This window comes from Lepidochelys kempii, chromosome 11, assembly GCF_965140265.1.
Source record: "Lepidochelys kempii isolate rLepKem1 chromosome 11, rLepKem1.hap2, whole genome shotgun sequence".
Lineage (NCBI taxonomy): Eukaryota > Metazoa > Chordata > Testudines > Cheloniidae > Lepidochelys > Lepidochelys kempii.
In genome coordinates, this window is record NC_133266.1 from 11,295,658 (window position 1) to 11,317,263 (window position 21,606).

At 41.7% G+C, this 21,606-nt stretch overlaps 1 protein-coding gene across 7 annotated transcripts in view; it reads right to left on the reverse strand.

Annotated features, from left to right (window-relative positions):
- MYLK (myosin light chain kinase) overlaps positions 1–21,606 on the reverse strand; it is a 324,299-nt gene that overhangs the window by 43,045 nt on the left and 259,648 nt on the right. For all 7 annotated transcript variants that reach the window (XM_073305128.1, XM_073305127.1, XM_073305130.1 and 4 more), the window contains 2 exons: positions 20,561–20,688; positions 16,250–16,403 (listed from right to left, as the gene is read on the reverse strand). In XM_073305128.1, coding sequence (XP_073161229.1) covers positions 16,250–16,403; positions 20,561–20,688 — 282 coding nt within the window. The remainder of the gene's footprint in view (positions 1–16,249; positions 16,404–20,560; positions 20,689–21,606) is intronic.

A 21,606-nucleotide genomic window follows, 5' to 3' on the forward strand; every position in this document is an offset into this window, starting at 1 on the left:
ATGGGGACACACATGCAAAAATACATTAGATCAAACAAATTAATTCTGCTACCTACTCCCTCATTAATTGTTATTTCCCCACCTGATCCACAGAGCCCACTCATCCTCAATTTTGACCTCTTTTGTTTTGTAATTGTTACAGCTAGTTAGATCTATGCTATACATTTGATAGATTGTTTATTAAAGTTAGTGTTGGTAACTCTCACAATTTTATTGACAGTCTCAGAATGTTTTGTGCTTCCTTAAAGCTCCTGCTCCTGGAGTCATGCCACTAAAGAAGCAAGTTTATATGGTTGCAGAGAAAAAACTTGAAAACGTGTGTACCTAAAAGGCTCAAAAACCAGAAGGCAAGTAAAAAGAATTATGATTTTATCTCAGAGTGGCATTGTGAGGAGTTTTACAGATGGGGAACTGGGCACAGAGGGAATAATTAACCTGTCCAGGGTCACACAAGAAGTCTGTAACAGAGGAGGGAATTGAACTAGGGTCTCTTGAGTTCCAATCTAGCACCCTAATCACAAGACCATCCTTCCTGCCTAGATTTGTAGGCCAAGCTACAAAGAAGCAATAAGGCTTGATTCAACGTACACTGAACTCAGTAGAAAGCCTCCCATTCATTTCAATGGACATTGAATCGGGCCTATAAGTAGCATCCCCCACCAGTAATGAAAAATTGTAAAGTTTCAACAACAGAGATTTTCTTTCAACATGCAGAGTTTAAATATCCTCTTCTGATTTTTTAAAAAACTTCCCTGAAAAAATTCTACCATGGGTTGGGATAGGATGTGTGCAAACAGGCTTATATAATAGGCTTTTTAAACTTCAACCTTAAGCATGGAGCAACTGTTTCTCAATTAGGGGCTCACTCCTTCAGCTCTTAGTTGCATAAATAAAGCCTGCATGATGGCTTTGGACGATAGGATTAAAATTCAAAATGATTTGGACAAACTGGAGAAATGGTCTGAAGTAAATAGGATGAAATTCAGTAAGGATAAATGCAAAGTACTCCTAAAGGAGCAATCAGTTGCACACCTACAAAATGGGAAATGACTGCCTAGGAAGTTAGTCTCTAAGGTGCCACAAGTACTCCTTTTCTTTTTGCTTAGGAAGGAGTACTGTGGAAAGGGATCTGGGGTTCATAGTGGATCACAAGCTAAATATGAGTCAACAGTGAAACACTGTTGCAAAAAAAGGAAACATCATTCTGGGATGTATTAGAAGGAGCGTTGTAAGCAAGACACGAGAAATAATTCTTCCACTTTACTCCACGCTGATTAGGCCTCAACTGGAGTATTGTGTCCAGTTCTGGGTGCCACATTTCAGGAAAGACATGGATGAATTGGAGAAAGTCCAGAGAAGAAGAACAAAAATGATGAAAGGTCTAGAAAACATGACCTACGAGGGAAGATTGAAAAAAACTGTGTTTTCTTAGTCTGGAGAAGAGAAGACTGAGAGGGGACATGATAGCAGTTTTCAAGTAAATAAAAGGTTGTTACAAGGAGGAGGAAGAAAAATTGTTCTTGTTAACCTCTGAGGATAGGATAAGAAGCAATGGGCTTAAATTGCAGCAAAGGCGATTTAGGTTGGTCATTAGGAATAACTTTGTAACTGTCAGGGGGGTTAAGCACTGGAATAAATTGCCTAGGGAGGTTCTGGCATCTCCATCATTGGAGCTTTTTAAGAGCGGGTTAAGAGCGGGTTAGACAAACACCTGTCAAGGATGGTCTAGATAATACTTAGTCCTGCCGCAAGTGCAGGGGCCTGGACTAGATGACCTCCCTTCCAGTCCTACGATTCTATGTGCCATTTGGGTGCTGCTCTGGTTAATGACACAAAGAAGCCTCTCATTTTTCCTGTCTCTTTCAAAATTAAATGTAATGGTTAACTCAGAAGTTAAGTAGATAAATGCTTTTCTGAGATGGAAAGATGCTGACACTTTTGTTTTAAAATTGCTTATTAAAAAGAATTATGATAAATTCTTCAGAAAACCTGAAAGAATGCAGAATATCTTGTGCTGGAGTAATCCTCTCAGGACTGCTCTTAAAAGTAAAATCTACAAGATAATGATGATGATGATCTGGATGAATTAATGGCCAAAGGTTGATTGGTAACATCAGGAAAAGAGAATAAGTGCTGGGGGAGGTGAAAGGGAATAGGTGGAAAAAGACATTCTGTGGCGATGCAGATGTCTATGTAAGATATACATTGGTACAACAGGCGAGTATGTGTGAGGTGCTGTATAAACACATAGTAAGACACTCTCCGCACCCTGTAGATCTTATAATCTAAATAGACAAGACGGACAAAGCGGGGGATCATCATTCCCATTTTATAGGTGGGAAACGTAGGCACAGAGTCACTTGTCTAAGTTCACACAAGAGGTCAGTGGCAGAGAGAAAAATTGACCCTCTATCTACTGAGTCCTAAGCCAGTGCCTTAACTTCGAGACCCATCATTCAGCATCAGGGTACAAGATGATGCAAGGTAAAACACACTCTTCCCCCCCTATTTCTTCCTTTCGATTCCGCATTTTACAGCTCCCAACCCAAGCTCACGGCTCTCACGCAACTGTTACATAACCACTATAACATTTTTTTTTTTAAAGATATCACAGAACTATGCCTAAGTCAACCACGGCAATACTGGACCAAAGGGACAATCACAAATACTTTACGTTGCTTGTTTCTGTGGGTTGCTTTCTCTCTGTAAACTGCCACCACCATTCTGCTCCCCTCAGAGTATAAATTACACCAATGTACACCCACAAACCCGTGGGTAAATTACACAGTTTACAGTAACTTGACAGGTAACGGACACCACCATTTACATGCAGCATTATTGTAGCTGTGTCGGTCCCAAGATATTAGAGAGACAAGGTGGGTGAGAGAGAGAAGAAGAGCTCTCTGTACACTTGAAAACTTGTCTCTCTCACCACACAGGAACGGGGGCAGAGAGGAACGACTTTGGCTATTTTTGTCTCTAGCTCAAAAAGAGAGAGAAGCAACCAGTGTTGCCAGCTCTCACAATTTTGTCATAAGTCTCATGATAATTATTGTTTTCCTTAAAGCCCCAGCTCCTAGAGTCAAGTGGATATATGATGATTTCAGCCTTCATTCTTAAAGAAAAAAAGTAACTTTCTAGTCCTTGTGGCTGTGGAGAAAGCTTCAAAATGTGATCCCAGGGTACCCTAAAGGCTCAAAAAGTGGACGGTAAATAAAAAGAACACCAAATCTATTGTTTTTACATAATCTCATGATTTTAGAGCCACTCTCGTGATTTTTGGTGAGCCTTACTCATGATTTTTGAACACTTGGGGTTGGCAATACTGAGCAACCCAGCATGTAGGGTTCTGCATCAGGCAGGGACACTGCCTGCTCCTGAGCCTATATGGCCCCAAGAACTCCCAAGGGAAAGGGTTAGGCTGCTCAAGGGCAAAGCTGACCAAGGGGGAAGAAGGCTCCATTTTGCAGCTCACATGTCACACACTGAAGGAGGACGACTCTGGACAATCCAAGGGGCTCTGACCCCAGCCCAAAGAATGCCCTGGAGTGACAAGGAAACTAAGGCAGGGACATGGGTTTAGTGTTTTCTGATGAGAAGTACACTCCTGTGCTTTATATAATTAAGTAAAAGAGCAATAATGTGCTAGTCTCTGGGAACAGTGTCTGACTGTGATCTTCATAAATATTGCATGCCTCCAGGGAAAGTGAAACCTTCATAGTGGAGTTCTGGGAAATTAAGTGTTTAAGTATGGGGGAATCTGAAGGCTTAGCACTGTGCCCAGGGGGGCCAGGCAGCTGGACAGTGGGTTTCAGCTCTCAGAAGGAGGTGTGAGACAGAAGTTCTGCACCGAGAGAGTGTGCTTAGGGACCCCAAGATTCAGGCACTGGCTGGATTCCATTCAGGTTCTGGAAGCGTAAAACACCTGTGTATCCAGGGACTCAGAGGCTTTGATTCCCCTCACATCAGTCTTGTGGGTGGCTGGAAAGAGGCACCCAGCCAGATCTGTGACATCCCCTAGTGCTGCAGAGGGATGACAGTGTAAAGGAAAAATGGATAGTTTGATCAAATTATATTAGTTCCGTATTAGTGCTAAATATTCAGTTCTTTGATTGAAACAGGGACAATTTTCTCTTCGTTGAATACTCATTACTTTTGTGCTTTGACTGGTTTAACTTATAAAGCACCTTTTACTTTTTTGATTTTTATAATTTTGAGTTCACCAATAAAAAAAAAAGAGTTTTCCTCAAAATGGAATGTAAAGGGTTATAACTTTTAATGGGGATAAAGAATTTTCAGATGCACTCACCATGAGAGTATCTAGCAAGGAGATAAAGAGACTTCATAATTTAGGTTATCTGTACTCATTTCTTGGCAACACTTAAAACACCATTCCACTAGGAGTCATCATTATACAGCAGACCTCTAATTAAACCCCAAAATATCAGAAACCAGATGCAATTTTGACCTTAACCTCCAGAATGGCTTATTGCCCTTCTTCATTGTTAAAGATTCAGGGCCTGATCCTCTGGTAGCATAAAGGGGCCTTAAAGAGGGCAAAAATTCAATTTACATCCACTTTTAGACCTCTTTATACAGCTAGACTGGTGTAAAACTGCCTTCATGTAAACAAGAATCTGCAGTGGGACTCTTTACAGGTCCAATCTGCCATTTCAGGGTACTTTTTCCAAGGCACTGATGGTATTATTATAATTTATTATTTCTATTATGGTAATACCTATAGTTATCTACAGAGATCAGGACCCCTTTGGGCTAGGCACTGCACAAACACACAGTAATGGCCAAGCCCTACTCAGAAGAGTTTACTATCTAAATAAATAAGACAGACAAAGGGAGTGAGAAAGGAACTATTGTCATTCCCAATTTACAGATGGGGAACCAAGGCAGAGAGAGATAAAGTGACTTGTCCAGCTTCAGACAGAAAGACCTTGAATCCAGACCTCCTGAGTCCCAGTCCAGTGGCTTAAGTACAAGACCATCCTTCTTCTCCATCTTATTAGCACTACTGGACAACCTCCTCATAGCAATGGATAGAGGATAGATCTCAATGCTCCTATCACTCACCCTATCAGCAACATTATACAACACAGCACAGGGTATGACATTGATAGAGTACATGGGTCCAATCACAAAACTCCAAGAGTGGTGTTACCTAGCTGCTTCTTTTCACTACAAATCATTGTGTCTGGCAATACCACAGAGATCTAACCTCTCTCCTCTTCAAAATCCACCTGAGATTTTGTGGAAAGGTGCTGAGACACCATGGACTGTGCTGCCAACAAATGCTAGTGACTCCCCGCTGTATTTCTCATAAACACCTTCATCACAAAGATGTTGCAGTGCCTACAAGAGACCAGCACCTGGATAAAGAACAGCTGGTTCAAACCAAACTGAGATAAGCAAAGGGAAATCACTTTGAAGAACTTCTGCCCTTTCAGAGGCATTTACCATGGTTCATCAAAGTTGTGTGAAGCCATGGGGTTATGTTGGACACAAGACTAAGTGTGGACAAAAAGTGACAAAAAATGCTTTCTTCCACCTTTAGCTTGCTATGAGATTTTGCCCCCTTCTGCAAGGGGAGGAACTGGCCACAGTGATCCACCTCCAGAGTGGGATACTATAATTCAGTATCTTGCACCGTAGTTGGAAACAACATAGAGGCTCTAATTCTGTGGAACGTGGCAGCCTGCCTCTTCAATGGGATGGGCTGCCATGAGTACATCACTATTGCACTCTGCACTGGCTCTCAACCTGCTTCCACAGCCAAGTCGAGGCTCTGGAGACGATCTCCAAAAACATCAATGGGTCAGGACACAACTACATTAGTGACCTCTCCAACCAAGACTTGAACAGACAGCTGCAATCCTCTTGGACTGCATAGCTTACAAAACTCAGGACAAAACGTGCAAGAGCCAGAGATAAGACAAACATTCCTTGTCAAAAGGGCTTGGCTGTGAAGCAAATTAGTAGACAAATTTAGACTAATCCTAAATCTGATTGCCTTGAGAATGCTCCATCCCGCTGATAATTGTTCCCACCAGGAGAAAACCCAAATAAAAACAAAATGATGCAAGAAGAATTTCCTTGAACCCATGAATAGAGAGGGAGCACAACACCGCCCGATGTCCACTACAGGACATGCACTGCAGATCTAATTCCCCTGTGCTACATAAAACAGATGATCTAATCTAATCTAAGCATTTTTTGGGTATAGTCACATGACATTATCTGGTTTCAGAGTAACAGCCGTGTTAGTCTGTATTCGCAAAAAGAAAAGGAGTACTTGTGGCACCTTAGAGACTAACCAATTTATTTGAGCATAAGCTTTCGTGAGCTACAGCTCACTTCGTCGGATGCATTCATTGGATGTGTTTCCACAGTATGCATCCGACGAAGTGAGCTGTAGCTCACGAAAGCTTATGCTCAAATAAATTGGTTAGTCTCTAAGGTGCCACAGTACTCCTTTTCTTTTTATGACATTATCTGGGTAGCTCTGCTAAGTATTCAGTGATTCATTTTACCATACCTACAAAAATTACTCTCTACTACAGACTGCATGACATACTTTAGCCCTGACTATGAAGAGAATTTGCAGATGCTCCCTCCATTTGTCTTTTTTGTTTCTCACCAGTTTATTCCATAGGGATTTAGGTTATCCTTTATTCATCTGTCTGCATTGGAGGCTAAAGCACTTTGCCAAAACACATTCCCTTCAGGAATACTGAAATCTCCCCTAGCATGATTACCAGCTTCCAGAGGAAGAACCTAGTGTTTTGGAATGGGGAGGGAAGGTCAAGCATACTTCTATATTGCCCTCCAATTTTAGTGTTTAATACACCAATAAGGTCCCTGGGGCAGGCTAACTTCAAACCAATACTTCATTTTTATGTGATGTTCAAGCCTTTGCATACACAAACATGCAGAACGTAAGACTCCTTTTGTTGAAGACCTCAAACAGGTTCCCATTGTACCATAATTTACTATTTCCTTTTCCCTCCACAACTGTGATCTGGAAACAGAATTAGAACTAAGTGAAAAGGGTACCCAGAAATATGCTGCTGTTTGTGTTTACTTACATATGAATGTACTTCCAAGAAAACAGACTTGTTCAAAATGGATCTCCCCTGAGTAGCCGCCCCAACACACTTAAGCTTTACTACAGTAGTTTACACAAATAAAGGTGAATGTGTTTCTCTCCCCAAGGCCAGTTAACATGCATTTGCAGAAACTGATAGACATACGATCCTGAACTCAAATGAAACCGCTAAAAGGTATAATATGCATATGATTTCTCTTTGGTTTTCCATTGAAGCTTATTGTGCTAGCTGTCCGTGCATTGGTTTAGTGCATCCAGGCACTAACAGATAATGTCACTAGACCTGTCCAAAATGTTTGCAACAAAACCTGAACACACATGAAACTCACACAGTTTTGAGAATTGTTCCAACTTTGAAAATCAGGTAAGATACATCAAAAGATTCATGACTCTGGGCCATTTTTGGAGCAAATGCATCACATCACTTTCACTGTTATCCTTGTGGGGGTGAAATGTCACTAGAGCTGACCAGAAAACAAGAATTCCATTTTGTAAAAAAGTTCAAGGTTTCAACATTTATTTTCACTCTGCACTGGAATGAAAACTAGACCTTTCGAAATTTTTTGGAAACAAACAACCCAACAAAAACCCCTGAAAGCCCCATGCCAGAATACTCAACAACCTAGTGGTTTGGGCACTCACCTGGAATGAGGGAGACCCCAGATTCAAGTCCCTAATTTGGAGGAGGAACTGCAACCTGGCCCCCGTTCCCCACATCCCAGGTGAGTGAGCTGGACCTCAGAGTCAATCTTTCCTGTTGGAGCTGTTCCACTTTGTAAAACTAAGTGAATATTAATGGAACCACAGAGAGAGACTCTATATCCCAGGGATAAGAGCACTCACTCTGCCTGATTCAGAGCAAGGACATAAACCTGGGTCTCCCACATTCCATATGAGTGCCCTAACCACCAGGCTACTGGTTATCCTAGGATTGTAGTCTCATTATGCCCGGATCTGAGAAACCGCCCCAACAAAAATGTCCTCAAAACCAAAATTTTTTGCAAAAAGTTTCAGGTTTGACAAATCTTCATTTTCTGACATATCAACAATGAGTTGAACATTTCCTGACCAGCTGATTCCATCACCACCCTGTAGAGCTGGTTATTGGGAAGGTAGATTTCAGGGAACATTTTTAAAGCACCTAAGTGACTTTTGAGCCCACGTCGCATTTTCTGAAGTCACTTAGGCACTTTGGCTCCTAAGTCCCATTGATGTTCAATTTGACTTTGTTTCTTAAGTGCCTACATCACTGTTGAAAATCTGACCCTTAATCCATAAGAGTTGAATGATCACTACAGGTACTGTTAACAAAAACCAACTTGCTCTAACTCTATAGCTGGAGCTGGCATCCATAGTCTAAAACAGCCCATAGTAGGTAGAGCTATTGATCCCAGGCCAGCTCTACCACAGAGGCAAAACAGGTGGTCTCCTAGGGCAGAAAAATGTGTGATATGCATTTTGTGTGATATGCATTTTCCATTGTGCTTAGCGAGGCACACACGTCCCAGTAGCTGGTGCTGGGCTCTAAGGGTATGTATACACAGCAGCTGGCAGTGAGGCTTATAGCCCAGGTCGGCAGACCTGTGTTAGCGGAGCTTGAGCTAGCATGCTAAACATAGCTGTGTCGATGTTGCTTTGACGTTCAGGTGCAGGCTTGAGCTGGGCTCTGGAGCCTAGGGAGGGCGGTGGGTTGCAGAGCCTGAGCTATTTTTAGCACACTAACGCAAGCCCCGGGAACACAGCTCTGTTGACCTGGGCTGCAGGACACTCTCCCAGCAGTTTGTAGATCAACCCTAACAGTTTTCAAAACTGCTCTCCGTTGGAATGGTTTTCCACTCTTCCCTGTCCTTAATTTCAAGAAACTAGGGGCCGTCCAATCTTTATTAACTATATCATGAAAACAACTCCCCAAACAAGAGTTTGCTGTAGAAAAATAATTATGTGCTGGATTGTCACAGCCCTTCCTTGACACTGCTTAGCCCTGCTCAGATTGTGACTCCAGCTAACAGGAAAGAGAGAAGCTAGTCACTAGATACTCCAAACTTAGTAGTAAGTGGGTGGATAGGAAGGGGATGGAGAGGAATAGAAAGAGCACTGGCTCCTTCCCGCACCACTCCAATCACCAGCCAAGGGTAATGGTTTGGGCACACAGAGGGGAGTAAACTGCTCCACGAAAGGGGGAGTGGTAACTTATTCCTTCTTCAGAGCAACATGGGACCAGGGGAGGAAGTGTCTCATTTTGAGTCCCAATCTGTTCTCTGCTCTTGCAGCAATACAGCTACATACCACCTCTTACTCAGAGTAGATTGTAAGGTTACCATCTGGCCCTACATGACCTATAACAACCTCTGCTAGGACAATACCAAATTACATTTAACTTGGATTTCCTTTCCCTCCCAAACTGGATTCAGCAGCACCTCTTCCTCTGACAAATTCTCAGACTTTTTAGTAGACAGGTTTTGAAACACACTGTGGAATAATCTTTAATTAACCCATTAAATTATTTCACTTGCAGTGTAGAGAAGAGCATAGCGTGAAACCAGTTGGTCTTTAAACCACTGTTATTTATAAGTCTAACTTACAGTTATGTTCTAACTTTTCAGTGAAATCTTATCTGAGCTGTTTAACTTGTAATTCTTCCCGATGAGGAAACAGACTTTCTAGCCTTCTCGTCAGGCCAAGAGACCCCCAGCCTCAACCTCTTATAGGTGGCATAAGTACAGCTGATTCAGGACACACCCACAAAAAGAATTCTGTGCTATCTCAATCTAGTTGGTTTCCCAAAGTGGCTCAAATTTACAGAGTACACATTAAACAAATGCCATTCCAGGCATTTCCAAGGCAACATATCCTTTTTTAACTTCTGGAGCAGAAAATGGAAGTTGTTCTGCTACTTGATCCAAGGGTTACACTGAGCCAAAACAAGTAGATATGTCTCATTGTGCACCAGTAGATTATAGGGCTATAGGGAGTTCTTAAGCAGCAATCCTGTTCCAATGCAGAACCCCTAAAATCAGAGATTATTATACTCACAGACCTTGAAAGAAAAGGATATTGTTTTTCTTCAAACTAAGACAGCATTGAAACGACATTTGTGAGGTGGTTTTCTTTATCTGATCTCAAAATTGGTTTGGTTTCTTTCTAAATCCAGTTATCATATTACCATACAATACTATTATTAGCTATTACAATAATTGTCTGCCAGATAAAGAGCAGACAGAAAGAAACAATTTAATTCCACTCCACAGGCTGTTTAGCCAGAGAAGGTATTTAATATACTGCTAAAGCCAGTTGGACAATATCCATGCCGACAGCACTGGCAAAGCCTTCTTTTGAAATTCATCAGTGGGAGAAAATCGAAACCATAAAAGGTCATAACTGAACTCTATGTTACTGTTGACAGGACTTTGGGGTCATGGCAAATCTCTCTGCTTTCCTTGGAAAACTGTGCCCTGGAACTTATTTTCCAAGGGAGAGAAGTGCTATAATCTTAAAGGTATTGTCCCTTACAAATGTTAATTTACCACAGATTTAGCATAACATTAGACTGGAAAAAACAAACAAACCTCTTTTCATAAAAAAACCAGTACAAGAGAAGCTGAAGTGCTCTACAGTGAACACAACTTTTCCTCTCATAAAACATCTGCCCCAAATGCCAAAATTGCAAATCCTGCCTTTAGCTATGTGCACAACTCCCAATAAGTTTAGCTGGAGCTCCACACCCAGAGTTGAGGGCACAATTTGGAATTTGCCTTCCATCTTTTTAAAAATCTTCAAGAGATTTGCTACAGCCGCTCCTAAATCTTGTCCCTCACCACTCTCCCAGTTCAAACCACTGGCAACCTCTCTGCCTCATACACGATAATTAAATTAAGTTGCATTGTTATCTGAGGAAGATAGATAGATCATCCCTCCTTTACAGATCAGGCAACTCAGACACAAAGAGGTAAAATGACCTTGCCCAAGGACACACTGGAAGTCTGTGGTAGAACTAGGAGAATTCAGATAGACCCACTCCCAGACATGTCTTTTAACCACAAGAACATTTCCTTCTCCTATAGGCCTAACAGAACCAACATACATATGATGGGAAATAAATTCTTAAGAATTTTCAAACCTTTTTTCAACCTTTTTTCAAACCTTATGTTCCAGAGGTGACAATCAAGTACTGGCTGAATGATGGTTCAGGTGACCTAATAAGTTTGGTTTCCCTCTAATTTCTATGATCCTTCTGCAAAAATCTTTGGTGTTGATGTGGCTGCTGAGGTTTGTCACGAAGTTTTAGAGATGAAGCATTTGTAATCGCCCCATAGTGTATGTTGTGGTGCTGAAAACTGTAAGAGGGCAGTATAAACCATCCCTTCTTGGCCCATTGGCCAACTTGCCCTCTTCACTGGATATAGAAGTCCCTCCAGAGGCAGCCCAGAGGAATAACAAGGACAAGCAATTGGAGGCAAGGAAAATGCTCGAATTCTAATTCTGCCTCTGATACAGCCTTCCTCTGCAGTCTGGGGCAAGTCACTTAAATTCTCAACTTCAGCTCCCTCATCCTTAAAAGGGGGATAATCACTTGCCTCACAGGAACACTGTAAACACCAATTAGTAGCTTGTGAAGAGAAGATGAAACACATTGTAGAAAAATTCAGTATTAACACTCTGGAGTTATACTATTTTCCCTGGATTTGTCGTTAGTTGCTTCCCCCCAACCTTTCTTCAATATCACAAAAGTTGGTGTTCGCTTTTCCAAAAGGGGAATGTTATGTTTCTGACACAAAAATGGAAAGTTTCCTATTGAGCCAGAGAGGCTTTCCTATTTTTTCTATTGAGTTTTCCTATTGAGCCGGGAGGCTTGCACAGGAGCGACTCATCACCTTACCACCAGGAAGCTTGTGGCACAACTAGGAACAGAGCCCAGATCTCCTGTTCTTTAATTACAGGATCATTCTTTCCTCTCTTGATTGCAATAATCAATTTCAAACTTGTACAAACTTGTTGGGTAACATTTTCAAAAGCACCTAAGTGGCTTTGAAGCCTAAGTCCCATTTTTAAGTCAGTTAGGCACTTAGGAGCCAACGTCTGATGAATTTAGGCTCCTAAATCACTTAAGTGATTTTGAAATTTTCATCTATATTAACCCATGTACTTACCCATAAATATCTCTATAAAACATACACAGGTTTTTTATTTAAAAAATAAAGCACTGCTGAGAGGGACGAATGTTACTGGCCACCTACTGTAGCCACCTGTTACGGCGTTAAGGACTACACATTAGCCCTCACCAATTCTGGTTTAGATTATACTCATCCCACCACCAATGCTTTTAATGAAACTTTGGCAACAGGAGGCTACTATAATTTGACATACACAGTTGATTGTAAATCACGAGCTGTGTCCCAGAACATACAGTTATGGATTTGGTACCAGAACCACATTACAGCAAAGCCTTTCTTAAGTGACCATTCCAGAGACAAAAAATTGGTCACTTAATGGAAGTAGTCTTCTAAAACAGGTGAGGCAGAAGGTATTGTGGGTAGTTTTTGGGCAATCTCTTAAGACAAGAGGTTGCTTTATTAGGGTGGCTTCCTTCCTGTACTGGTTTCATAGTATTATTATTACTTGTAGGGCACCAAAGTTACCAAGGGAATCAGTGTCAAGCTCAAACTCCTCCTGACTCCAGCCCTGTGCACTAATCACCCAGCACAAGCAGTCTCCCTAATTTGTTTGGATACCTGTGTGTTTTTTCAGGTTGGAGTTGCGTTTAATGAAAGTTTAGTTCACAGATCTTCATTCAGATCACAAGAGGTGAAAAAAAACCCCTTAGAATAATTCAAAACTGGGACTCTTTCCAGAGCTGCTTTTTCCATTGCCAAGAATGAAGCAAACAGTCTTTGACTCCTCAAACTCCTTAAATGTCAGAACCCCTACTCGGTTCAGTTATACTCACAGCTGAAGTTTGAGTCTGACATTTTCAGCAGTGCAGGATAAGAGTTTAGGAGCCAGATTCATCAAAGGGGGAATGGGGAGATTTTAAAAAAAAATTTTATCCAGATGTTAATGAAAAAATGCCATTGCTATTTATAAAAACATGTGCAGCTCGTATATCCAGCTACAGACTGTAGGCTAAGATACAGGTTTGAGTCCCTGGAGTCATGGGTTGAATCACAGAAGAATCATCTCTGCTTTGAATCTTGGCAGAGTCAACTCAGTACTTTGTCTTTCTGTAGCAGATAAACCAATGTTGCAGGTTACTGTGCACAGGGCTTTTCAATGAGAGGGCTTAAAAACAAGGTCCTGGCTGTCCTTAATGATCCCATGGCACCTCTGGTATGGTGACCTAGACCAAAATGTCCCCTTCCCCACTGGGGTGTAGTGTGCTATGCACAGTTTTTGGTTGCTGCCTTTCTATCTTAGAGGTGTCAAGTATCAGAGGGGTAGCCATGTTAGTCTGAATCCACAAAAACAACGAGGAGTCTGGTGGCACCTTAAAGACTAACAAATATCTTAGAGGTGGCTGTACTTCAGAGGAGCTGCCTGTATGTAGTTTGTGAAGTGCTCTTTAGATCCTTTGGAGTGCGAGACTGTACATATGAATGTCATGCCATCTTTACCATGCACATGGATGCTCAGCTGTCCATAAATTTAGAACAATATTACAGTAATATTTCCTTATTCCTTTCATTTCGAATTTTAATGTGTCATTTACTTTTTAAAATTCAAACAGAGACAAGCCTGCCAGCTACCTCTTTAGAGGAGTCTGGCTGTAGGTCAGTCCTGGACCACTCCTGCAGGAGAACACACATTCCAGATCACATCTAAATTCTCTAAACACATTCAGAACCCAAGCAAGTACCTTGGTTAACCAGCTATGTTTTGAGCAAAGAACATACAAGGTGATGTGATTTTTAATCTGTAATCCGATAGGGAAGCAGCTCACACAAAGATCATAGAGCCTCATTATAAATAGCTAAGACAAACAAAACTGATATCTGGCACTAGCCAGATTTATAGCCACTTTATAAATCCTCATTAAGGGAGGGAAAGATTCTGCCCTGCACACTGGAGACGGTGCAGAAAATGGATGTTCTGGGACGGGAGCCCCAAGGAATAATTCTGGCTGACTCAGCTAGAATTCCTCCAGGGTTCTCCCAGAGTGTGCACAGCTGGAGCCACTGTTTCAGTTTGTATGCCTGGAGAGACTGCAGTGTCTTGCCATGTTGCCTGGTGTAGGATAGACAGGGAGAGAAGTCAGGGTCACTCCACTCTGTTCTAGATACCAGGTGCCCATAAAAGTGCTAGCAAGGGGCAGCAACTACACTCAACAATGGGATTCTTCCCCTTGAGCCCAAGCAGAAGAAACTCCTTGTGCCCATCCCTGCCTACAGTGTGGATACCCATGCAGGACTGGCAGGAATCTGGCCCCCCAAAACTTCAGCTGGCAAGCCATTTTCTTCAAGCCAGTAGCAATCCTGATGGCAACACATTTCTGACATCCATCATGTCCACTACAGTTCTTAATTCAGCTAGAAGTCTAGTTGAAGCAGTTGGAGAATTTGCAATAGTAATTTTATCTGGGTGTCATCAGCCAGAAAGCATGGCAAACTCAAGCACATTGTAGGAATTCTTCACCCAGCTCTCCCGAAGCATCTCTGGGAGCCCCACTAACCCCACAGCACATTTCCTGCCAATGGTATCATGAAGGAAGAGGCTGGTATGTAGCTTAATAAGGTTTTAGAGTTCAACATTTTCGGTGACTACTGATTTTCAAACCAACATATTCCTCAGAATATAAAATTGCTACTTACATAATAACTACATGAAGTTCACAGAGTAACAGGAAAATGAATATGACACATCGCTCGATGTTATTTAATAATTGCACTTGTCTGTCCAATTGTCTTTTAAATGTAATCAGCAATCTGGTTTAGACAACAGAAATAACCATGTACTTAAATGGTCAAGAGGCCTGTATACACAATACATACAGCAGCATAAAACTGCAGAGTGTTCACTCTTCACAGGATACTATACTTGAACATAAGGTATGATTCTACTAACTAAAATTACATCTTACTCACTAGATCCCTGGGATGAAATCCTGGCTCCACTGAAAATCAATGGATATTTTGTCATTCACTTCAGTGGAGCCAGGATTTCATCCCTGGCCTCATACCTGCATTTCTTTAGAGACAATATTAGTTGCCTACTACTTGTTACTCCTTTTAGGACTACAGTTATGGGAGAATAACCAGAATAGAATCCTAGTCAATGTCATCAACAGACAGGCTGAGTAAATTCCAACTGCATGGACAATTCTGGCCTCAGACACACCTGAGTAATCACATTACAGACAATGGGTAACTGAGGGTAGAATTTGGGCAGCAGAAGCTTCCTTACAAGTGATATTGCACAAAGTGGAAAGAACCAGACTGGCAGTTTGAAGAAACGTTTTCTTTTACTATAAACTAACCAAATTTGCTCTGGAGCCCTTGAGAGGTAATAAGTCTGAAGCCACACAATGCCATTTGACAGAGTCACTATTCAGAGCAGAAACAAGCTTTTAAAGCATCATACATATGATTCTCTCTCAACTTTTCATACACCTTTACAGAAAACTTGTGCAGCCCATGTATAAACATGTATGCATTTAAAAAGACTGTCTTTATAAATCAATAGCAATATAAAGTAACTATACACCAGGACAGTTTCCAAGTTGTAATCTTCAATAAAATACAAACCGCCTCAACCCTTCAAAAACTGGCCTTTCTAAAACTAACAGCCTAGTGAGCATCTGGAAAGGGTTAATGGGAGAGGGAGGACTGACTTCTGTCTACACATAAACAAGAACAAATATAAGAAGGATTATTTTGCACTCCCCCATCTCTCATTACAACAGTCTTCAAATTAAATTGAAATATCATGTGTCATCAAAATAACAGGCAGATCACCAGTTGGTGTAAATTAGAATATGCTGAATTTTACCAGTTTAGGATCTGGCCTAGCAATTTAATTTGGACCTGTTTGCTTTTGCATTCTCTTTAACGTACTGTGCTGTTTTTATCTGATTTTTTGTACAGCATGCAGAGCACCGTGTAGGTGTTTTATAATATAATTCAATATTTTTTCTGCACTTACCGACAACTGTGAGGTTGACTTGTGCTTGTCTGCTGCCCAATTTGTTTTCTACCACTAAAGTGTAACATCCACAATGTTCCTGCTTCGTTGAGGATATAGTTAGCTTACTACTGTTTTCAGCATTCTCGATTTTGATGTGTTCATTTTCTTGAATCTGCCAAATTAAACAGAAGAATTGTTAAAGAGCTTTCAAAAGAGACGCTCCCAACCTCTCAGTCAGGTAGGAGCCCACAACTACAGCATTAGGAGAGCAATGTAGATAATTCCATTACTGCAGTGAGTAAGAATAGCTGGCAAAGAGTGAAACTGACCAAAAAAGTCAAGAGATGCAGGCCAGTAGTTCAGTGGTCCTAATCTTGCAAAGTATTCCATGAGGACAGATCCTTATAGAATCATAGAATATCAGGATTGGAAGGGACCTCAGGAGGTCATCTAGTCCAACCCCCTGCTCAAAGCAGGACCAATCCCCAATTAAATCATCCCAGCCAGGGCTTTGTCAAGCCTGACCTTAAAAACTTCTCAGGAAGGAGATTCTACCACCTCCCTAGGTAACGCATTCCAGTGTTTCACCACTCTCCTAGTGAAAAAGTTTTTCCTAATATCCAACCTAAACCTCCCCCACTGCAACTTGAGACCATTACTCCTTGTCCTGTCCTCTTCTACCACTGAGAATAGTCTAGAACCATCCTCTCTGGAACCACCTCTCAGGTAGTTGAAAGCAGCTATCAAATCCCCCCTCATTCTTCTCTTCTGCAGACTAAACAATCCCAGTTCCCTCAGCCTCTCCTCATAGGTCATGTCTTCCAGACCCCTAATCATTTTTGTTGCCCTTCGCTGGACTCTTGCCATTTTATCCACATCCTTCTTGTAGTGTGGGGCCCAAAACTGGACACAGTACTCCAGATGAGGCCTCACCAATGTCGAATAGAGGGGGACGATCACGTCCCTCGATCTGCTCGCTATGCCCCTACTTATACATCCCAAAATGCCATTGGCCTTCTTGGCAACAAGGGCACACTGCTGACTCATATCCAGCTTCTCGTCCACTGTCACCCCTAGGTCCTTTTCTGCAGAACTGCTGCTTAGCCATTCGGTTCCTAGTCTGTAGCTGTGCATTGGGTTCTTCCGTCCTAAGTGCAGGACCCTGAACTTATCCTTATTGAACCTCATCAGATTTCTTTTGGCCCAATCCTCCAATATAATATAGTATAAGGAGGATTTGGCCCAATCCTCCTTATACTACAGATAGTCCCTTTGAATTAGTGAGATTGCTTGGGTGTTAGGGTCCACCAGCTAAAATCCATTTGCAGGATCAGGGAATGTAGTTGAAAAGTTGTGTCTAACTGGCAAAAGACCACATTCTAGTTAAATTGACATCAGTAGGAGTTTTACCACTGACTTCACTAAAACCAAGATTTGGCCCCAAGAACACTGGTTCATTTGCCATTCACTTCTCGAGGCTGAGCTTCAAATTCTGACCCAGATCATCCATGACAGTATCTGATTCTAGTCTCCATGTGTCCACATCAGAGTTGCCACACAAATTATTATAATAGTTTCCTAGACTGGAACAGCGGATGGTGTTGTTGGTTGGAGTCGAATGGTGCTGGCAGAACTGCGTAGGAAAGTTTACAAAGCACAGGCCTGGCTTTAGTAGGGCAGTCTGACTTTCCTAGAACGCTCTAAAATTAAAAGAACAGAAAAATGCCATAGAAAGTATTTGTTGCCCTTGCAGCTTCCATTTTGATTCTTCTGATACATTCACCTTTGAATTCTTAAAGTTCCCAAACTGAATAGAATAAATAAATCATTCTAATTCAATTGGAGTAGATAGAGATTTTAAGATGGTTTCAGAGAAAACCAAAAGTCAAAATCACAGCTGAACTCCACAAACATGTTAAGTGCCGTACTTGTAAATATAACTCAACTCAACCAAGAAAAGAACCTCAGCATAAATGTCAAAAAGATTTCAGCTTTGATTTGTATTAACTTGAGACATTAAAGAGAATTAAAAAAACCTGATGCTACATTGTAACTGTAAAAGTAGTACACTGTGTTCTTATTGCGATGCAGACAGCATAATGTCAGTGCCCTTCCTCCTCCCACCGTTTCCTGCCAGATAAGAGATTTTTCAATTTATTCTCTGTGTTTCATTAAAAATGAGGGCTATTTAGTTTAGCTTCTCTTGTCAGACATGTTTACAGAACAAGAAATCATGAGGGCCAGAGCAGGTCTCTCCCCATAGTTTAGATATAAAGCACGCTTTGGCATCAGCCCATGGAAGTTAACCTGATAACTGCTTCTGCAATACTAGCAATAGAAGTAAGTATTTTGGGAGTAAGTAGTAACACAGTTTAAATTCCATTCAAGGTGTTTTTCTTCCATCAAGCTCGTTACCGCCTCTTAGAGAGGTCGATTGACTACAATGATGGAAAGAACCCTTCTGGCATAGCTGTCGCTGTGCTGCTATGTTTCAGAGTAGCAGCCGTGTTAGTCTGTATTCGCAAAAAGAAGAGGAGTACGTGTGGCACCTTAGAGACTAACCGATTTATTTGAGCATGAGCTTTCGTGAGCTACGGCTCACTTCATCGGATGCATCCCGTGCTATACAAGAGCTATAGCGCTTGTAGCATAGGCATAGCTTGGTATTACAGCTACTCCCGATGAAGTCAGTGGAAGCAGAGGTAGCCAGTGCTGTGCACTCCTGAAAATCCCACCCCAGAGGCTCCATTCACTGCAGTTCAGCTATGCACACACAAGACACTGAACTGTAATTTGCTGAGGTTCCAGTGGGACTGTAGGTAGGTAGCATGATTCTCAAATTTTATTCGAGTGCTTCAGTCCCTATGAGAACACAATATGCTACCAACAAAACGGTCATACGGACAATTTTTCCCCACCAGTTCTAGTCACTGTGCTACATGCCAGGGTCACTCAGCTGGAAAAGGACCGCAGGCCAATCATTGCTGAGATAAAGGAGAATTAGAGGGACAAGGTGGATGAGGTAATATCTCTTTTTGAACCAACTTCTGTTTGAGAGAGACAAGCTTTCGAGCTTCCACAGAGCTCTTCTTCAGGTCTGGGAAATGTACTCAGTGTCACAGCTAAATAAAAGGTGGAACAGATTGCTTAGCGTAAGTAATTAATGCATATTTCAAGGAACTATCCAAGGTGAAGTGGTCAGTTAACATCTCTGCAGTCCTAAGGAGGAAAGGAGAAAAAATAGGCTGGGGGAGGATTCAGTGAGTTTTAGATTGTTTTAAGAAGCCATAAATCCAGCGTCTCTGTTCAGGCCCTGATTTTTAGTGTCTGGGAAAGCTAGCTCCTAGGCTTGTCTTTTGAAGATGTAGCGCAGGATTCTTTGAGGACACTGAATCTCTTTGAGGCTACTGCAATAAAAATAATATTGATAAAAATGGTCTACTTGTTCCTAAATCAGTCTTAAGGTTGCAGAAATTAAAAGAAGTTTAGAAATGTTTAATTTGGAAAAGAAAAGCCTCAGAGGAGATAACACAGAGGCATATAAAATAATGAATGGTAGAGAGAAAATTATTTGGATGCTACCAGACACCCTTTCCATAAAATCAGAAGAGGGTACTTCAGAATAAAAGGCAACTGGCTTAAAATGTTTAAATAGAACTTGCAATAGACTGTGCCATTAATATAGAGCCCCGAATTCCCCTGATGAAATGTTCAACAATCATCTTGACAAACTCAGGTCTATATTCTAAGCTTCCTTGTGGCAGGGACTGTTTTTATCTGTGTACTGTAGAGCGCTGAGCAACTTCATAATCAAATAAATAGTAGCCGCTCCAGCAGATATTTATCTTTGCTCCATGCCAATAAGATACTCCAGCTTCTGCTAGCTGGAGATCATACTGAGCTGCTGAGTTTAAAGTGTCTGAACTTGTTCACTAAAGCCCTTATTCAGGAAATTTTCCCTCTTCAGGAACAGTGCTTAAGTATGTGCTTAAGTCCCAGTGAGGTTTAATTAATTAAAGGGGAAGAAACTGTACAACAATAGATTGTGGGAACATTCATATCCACAACAAACATCTTTAGTGTGGAGATATTTTTGTTGTAAGATGCTCTTTACTCAAGAGTATTTTTCAATGGCATTTGGTTCCATCTGAGAAGCTGAAAACCTGAAGCACCAATGAAGGAAGGGGGATTTCTTGTATCAAGGGTAGGAGAGAAATGTTTCACACAGCAAACTCCTTTCAGATGATGTATCCTTTTAGTTAGACAACATTTCAGGCATTTCTCAAATTAATCATCATTCATTGTTAAAACACATCAAAGACAATTTACCTGCTTTCGGAATTTCATCCAGGTGCAAGTTAAAGGTGGCGTTCCTACTACTTTGCAAAACAGTTCCACTGATTCACCAGCACGGACTTTTCTGTCTTCTGGGAACTGAATGATCTGAGGGGGAAGAACTGAGAAAAAAACCCATCTCTTTAGAGAATTATATTTTCTATTTTCCTGAACAGTTGAGTGAGTACATATTTGGGGTCAGGAAGGAATTCCCTCCCCCCCCGACCCAGGTCAGATTGGCAGAGACCCTGGGGGTTTTTTTGCTTTCCTCTGCAGCATGGGGCACAGGTCACTTGCTGGTTTGAACTACAGGAAATGGTGGATTCTCTGTAACTTGAAGTCTTTACATCGTAAGTTGAGGACTTCAGTAACTCAGCCAGAGGTTATGGGTCTATTGTAGGAGTGGGTGGGCGAGGTTCTGTTGGTTGCAATGCGCAAAAGGTCAGATTAGATGATCACAATGGTCCCTTCTGGCCTTAAAGTCTGTGAGCTAAAGGAGTAACTGGCAGCAATAGCACATTGTTATCCTCTTGTAGATCAGCCACTAGAAGGAGATAAGACACACACTTTGCCAATGGGTGTCACAGTTATTTTCTGACAGCAGAGGAATGTAGAAATTTGGGACTCCTTGGTTCAATTCCAGATTTTGGAGGGGAAGGGGCTTTAGTGGTTACGGACCTTTCTGGCACTGTACTCCCATCTCCTGCCAATCTTTTCTCCTCAGCTTCTATCCTCTGGCTCCCATCCTCCACCCCCATGCCTCACTTCTTGACTTCTGAATTCAATTGCTTCCTCTTTTGCCTCCTCACTGCCTGGGCACCAGTCAGCACTGCGCTCAGGGCACAGGAGAGATGGACTTCCTGCTCTGAGTTCTGGTGCCCAGCAGCCCCTGGCTGACCTGTTTTGGATGAAAATTCAGACTGGACCATGGCAAACATCAGCTTCAACGGTTAACGTTTGCCCAAGTTATAAACATCTGAACACAGGGTCCTTTAACAGAAACTGATGAGCAACCTTAAGTTTAGGTGGAGCTACTAGAG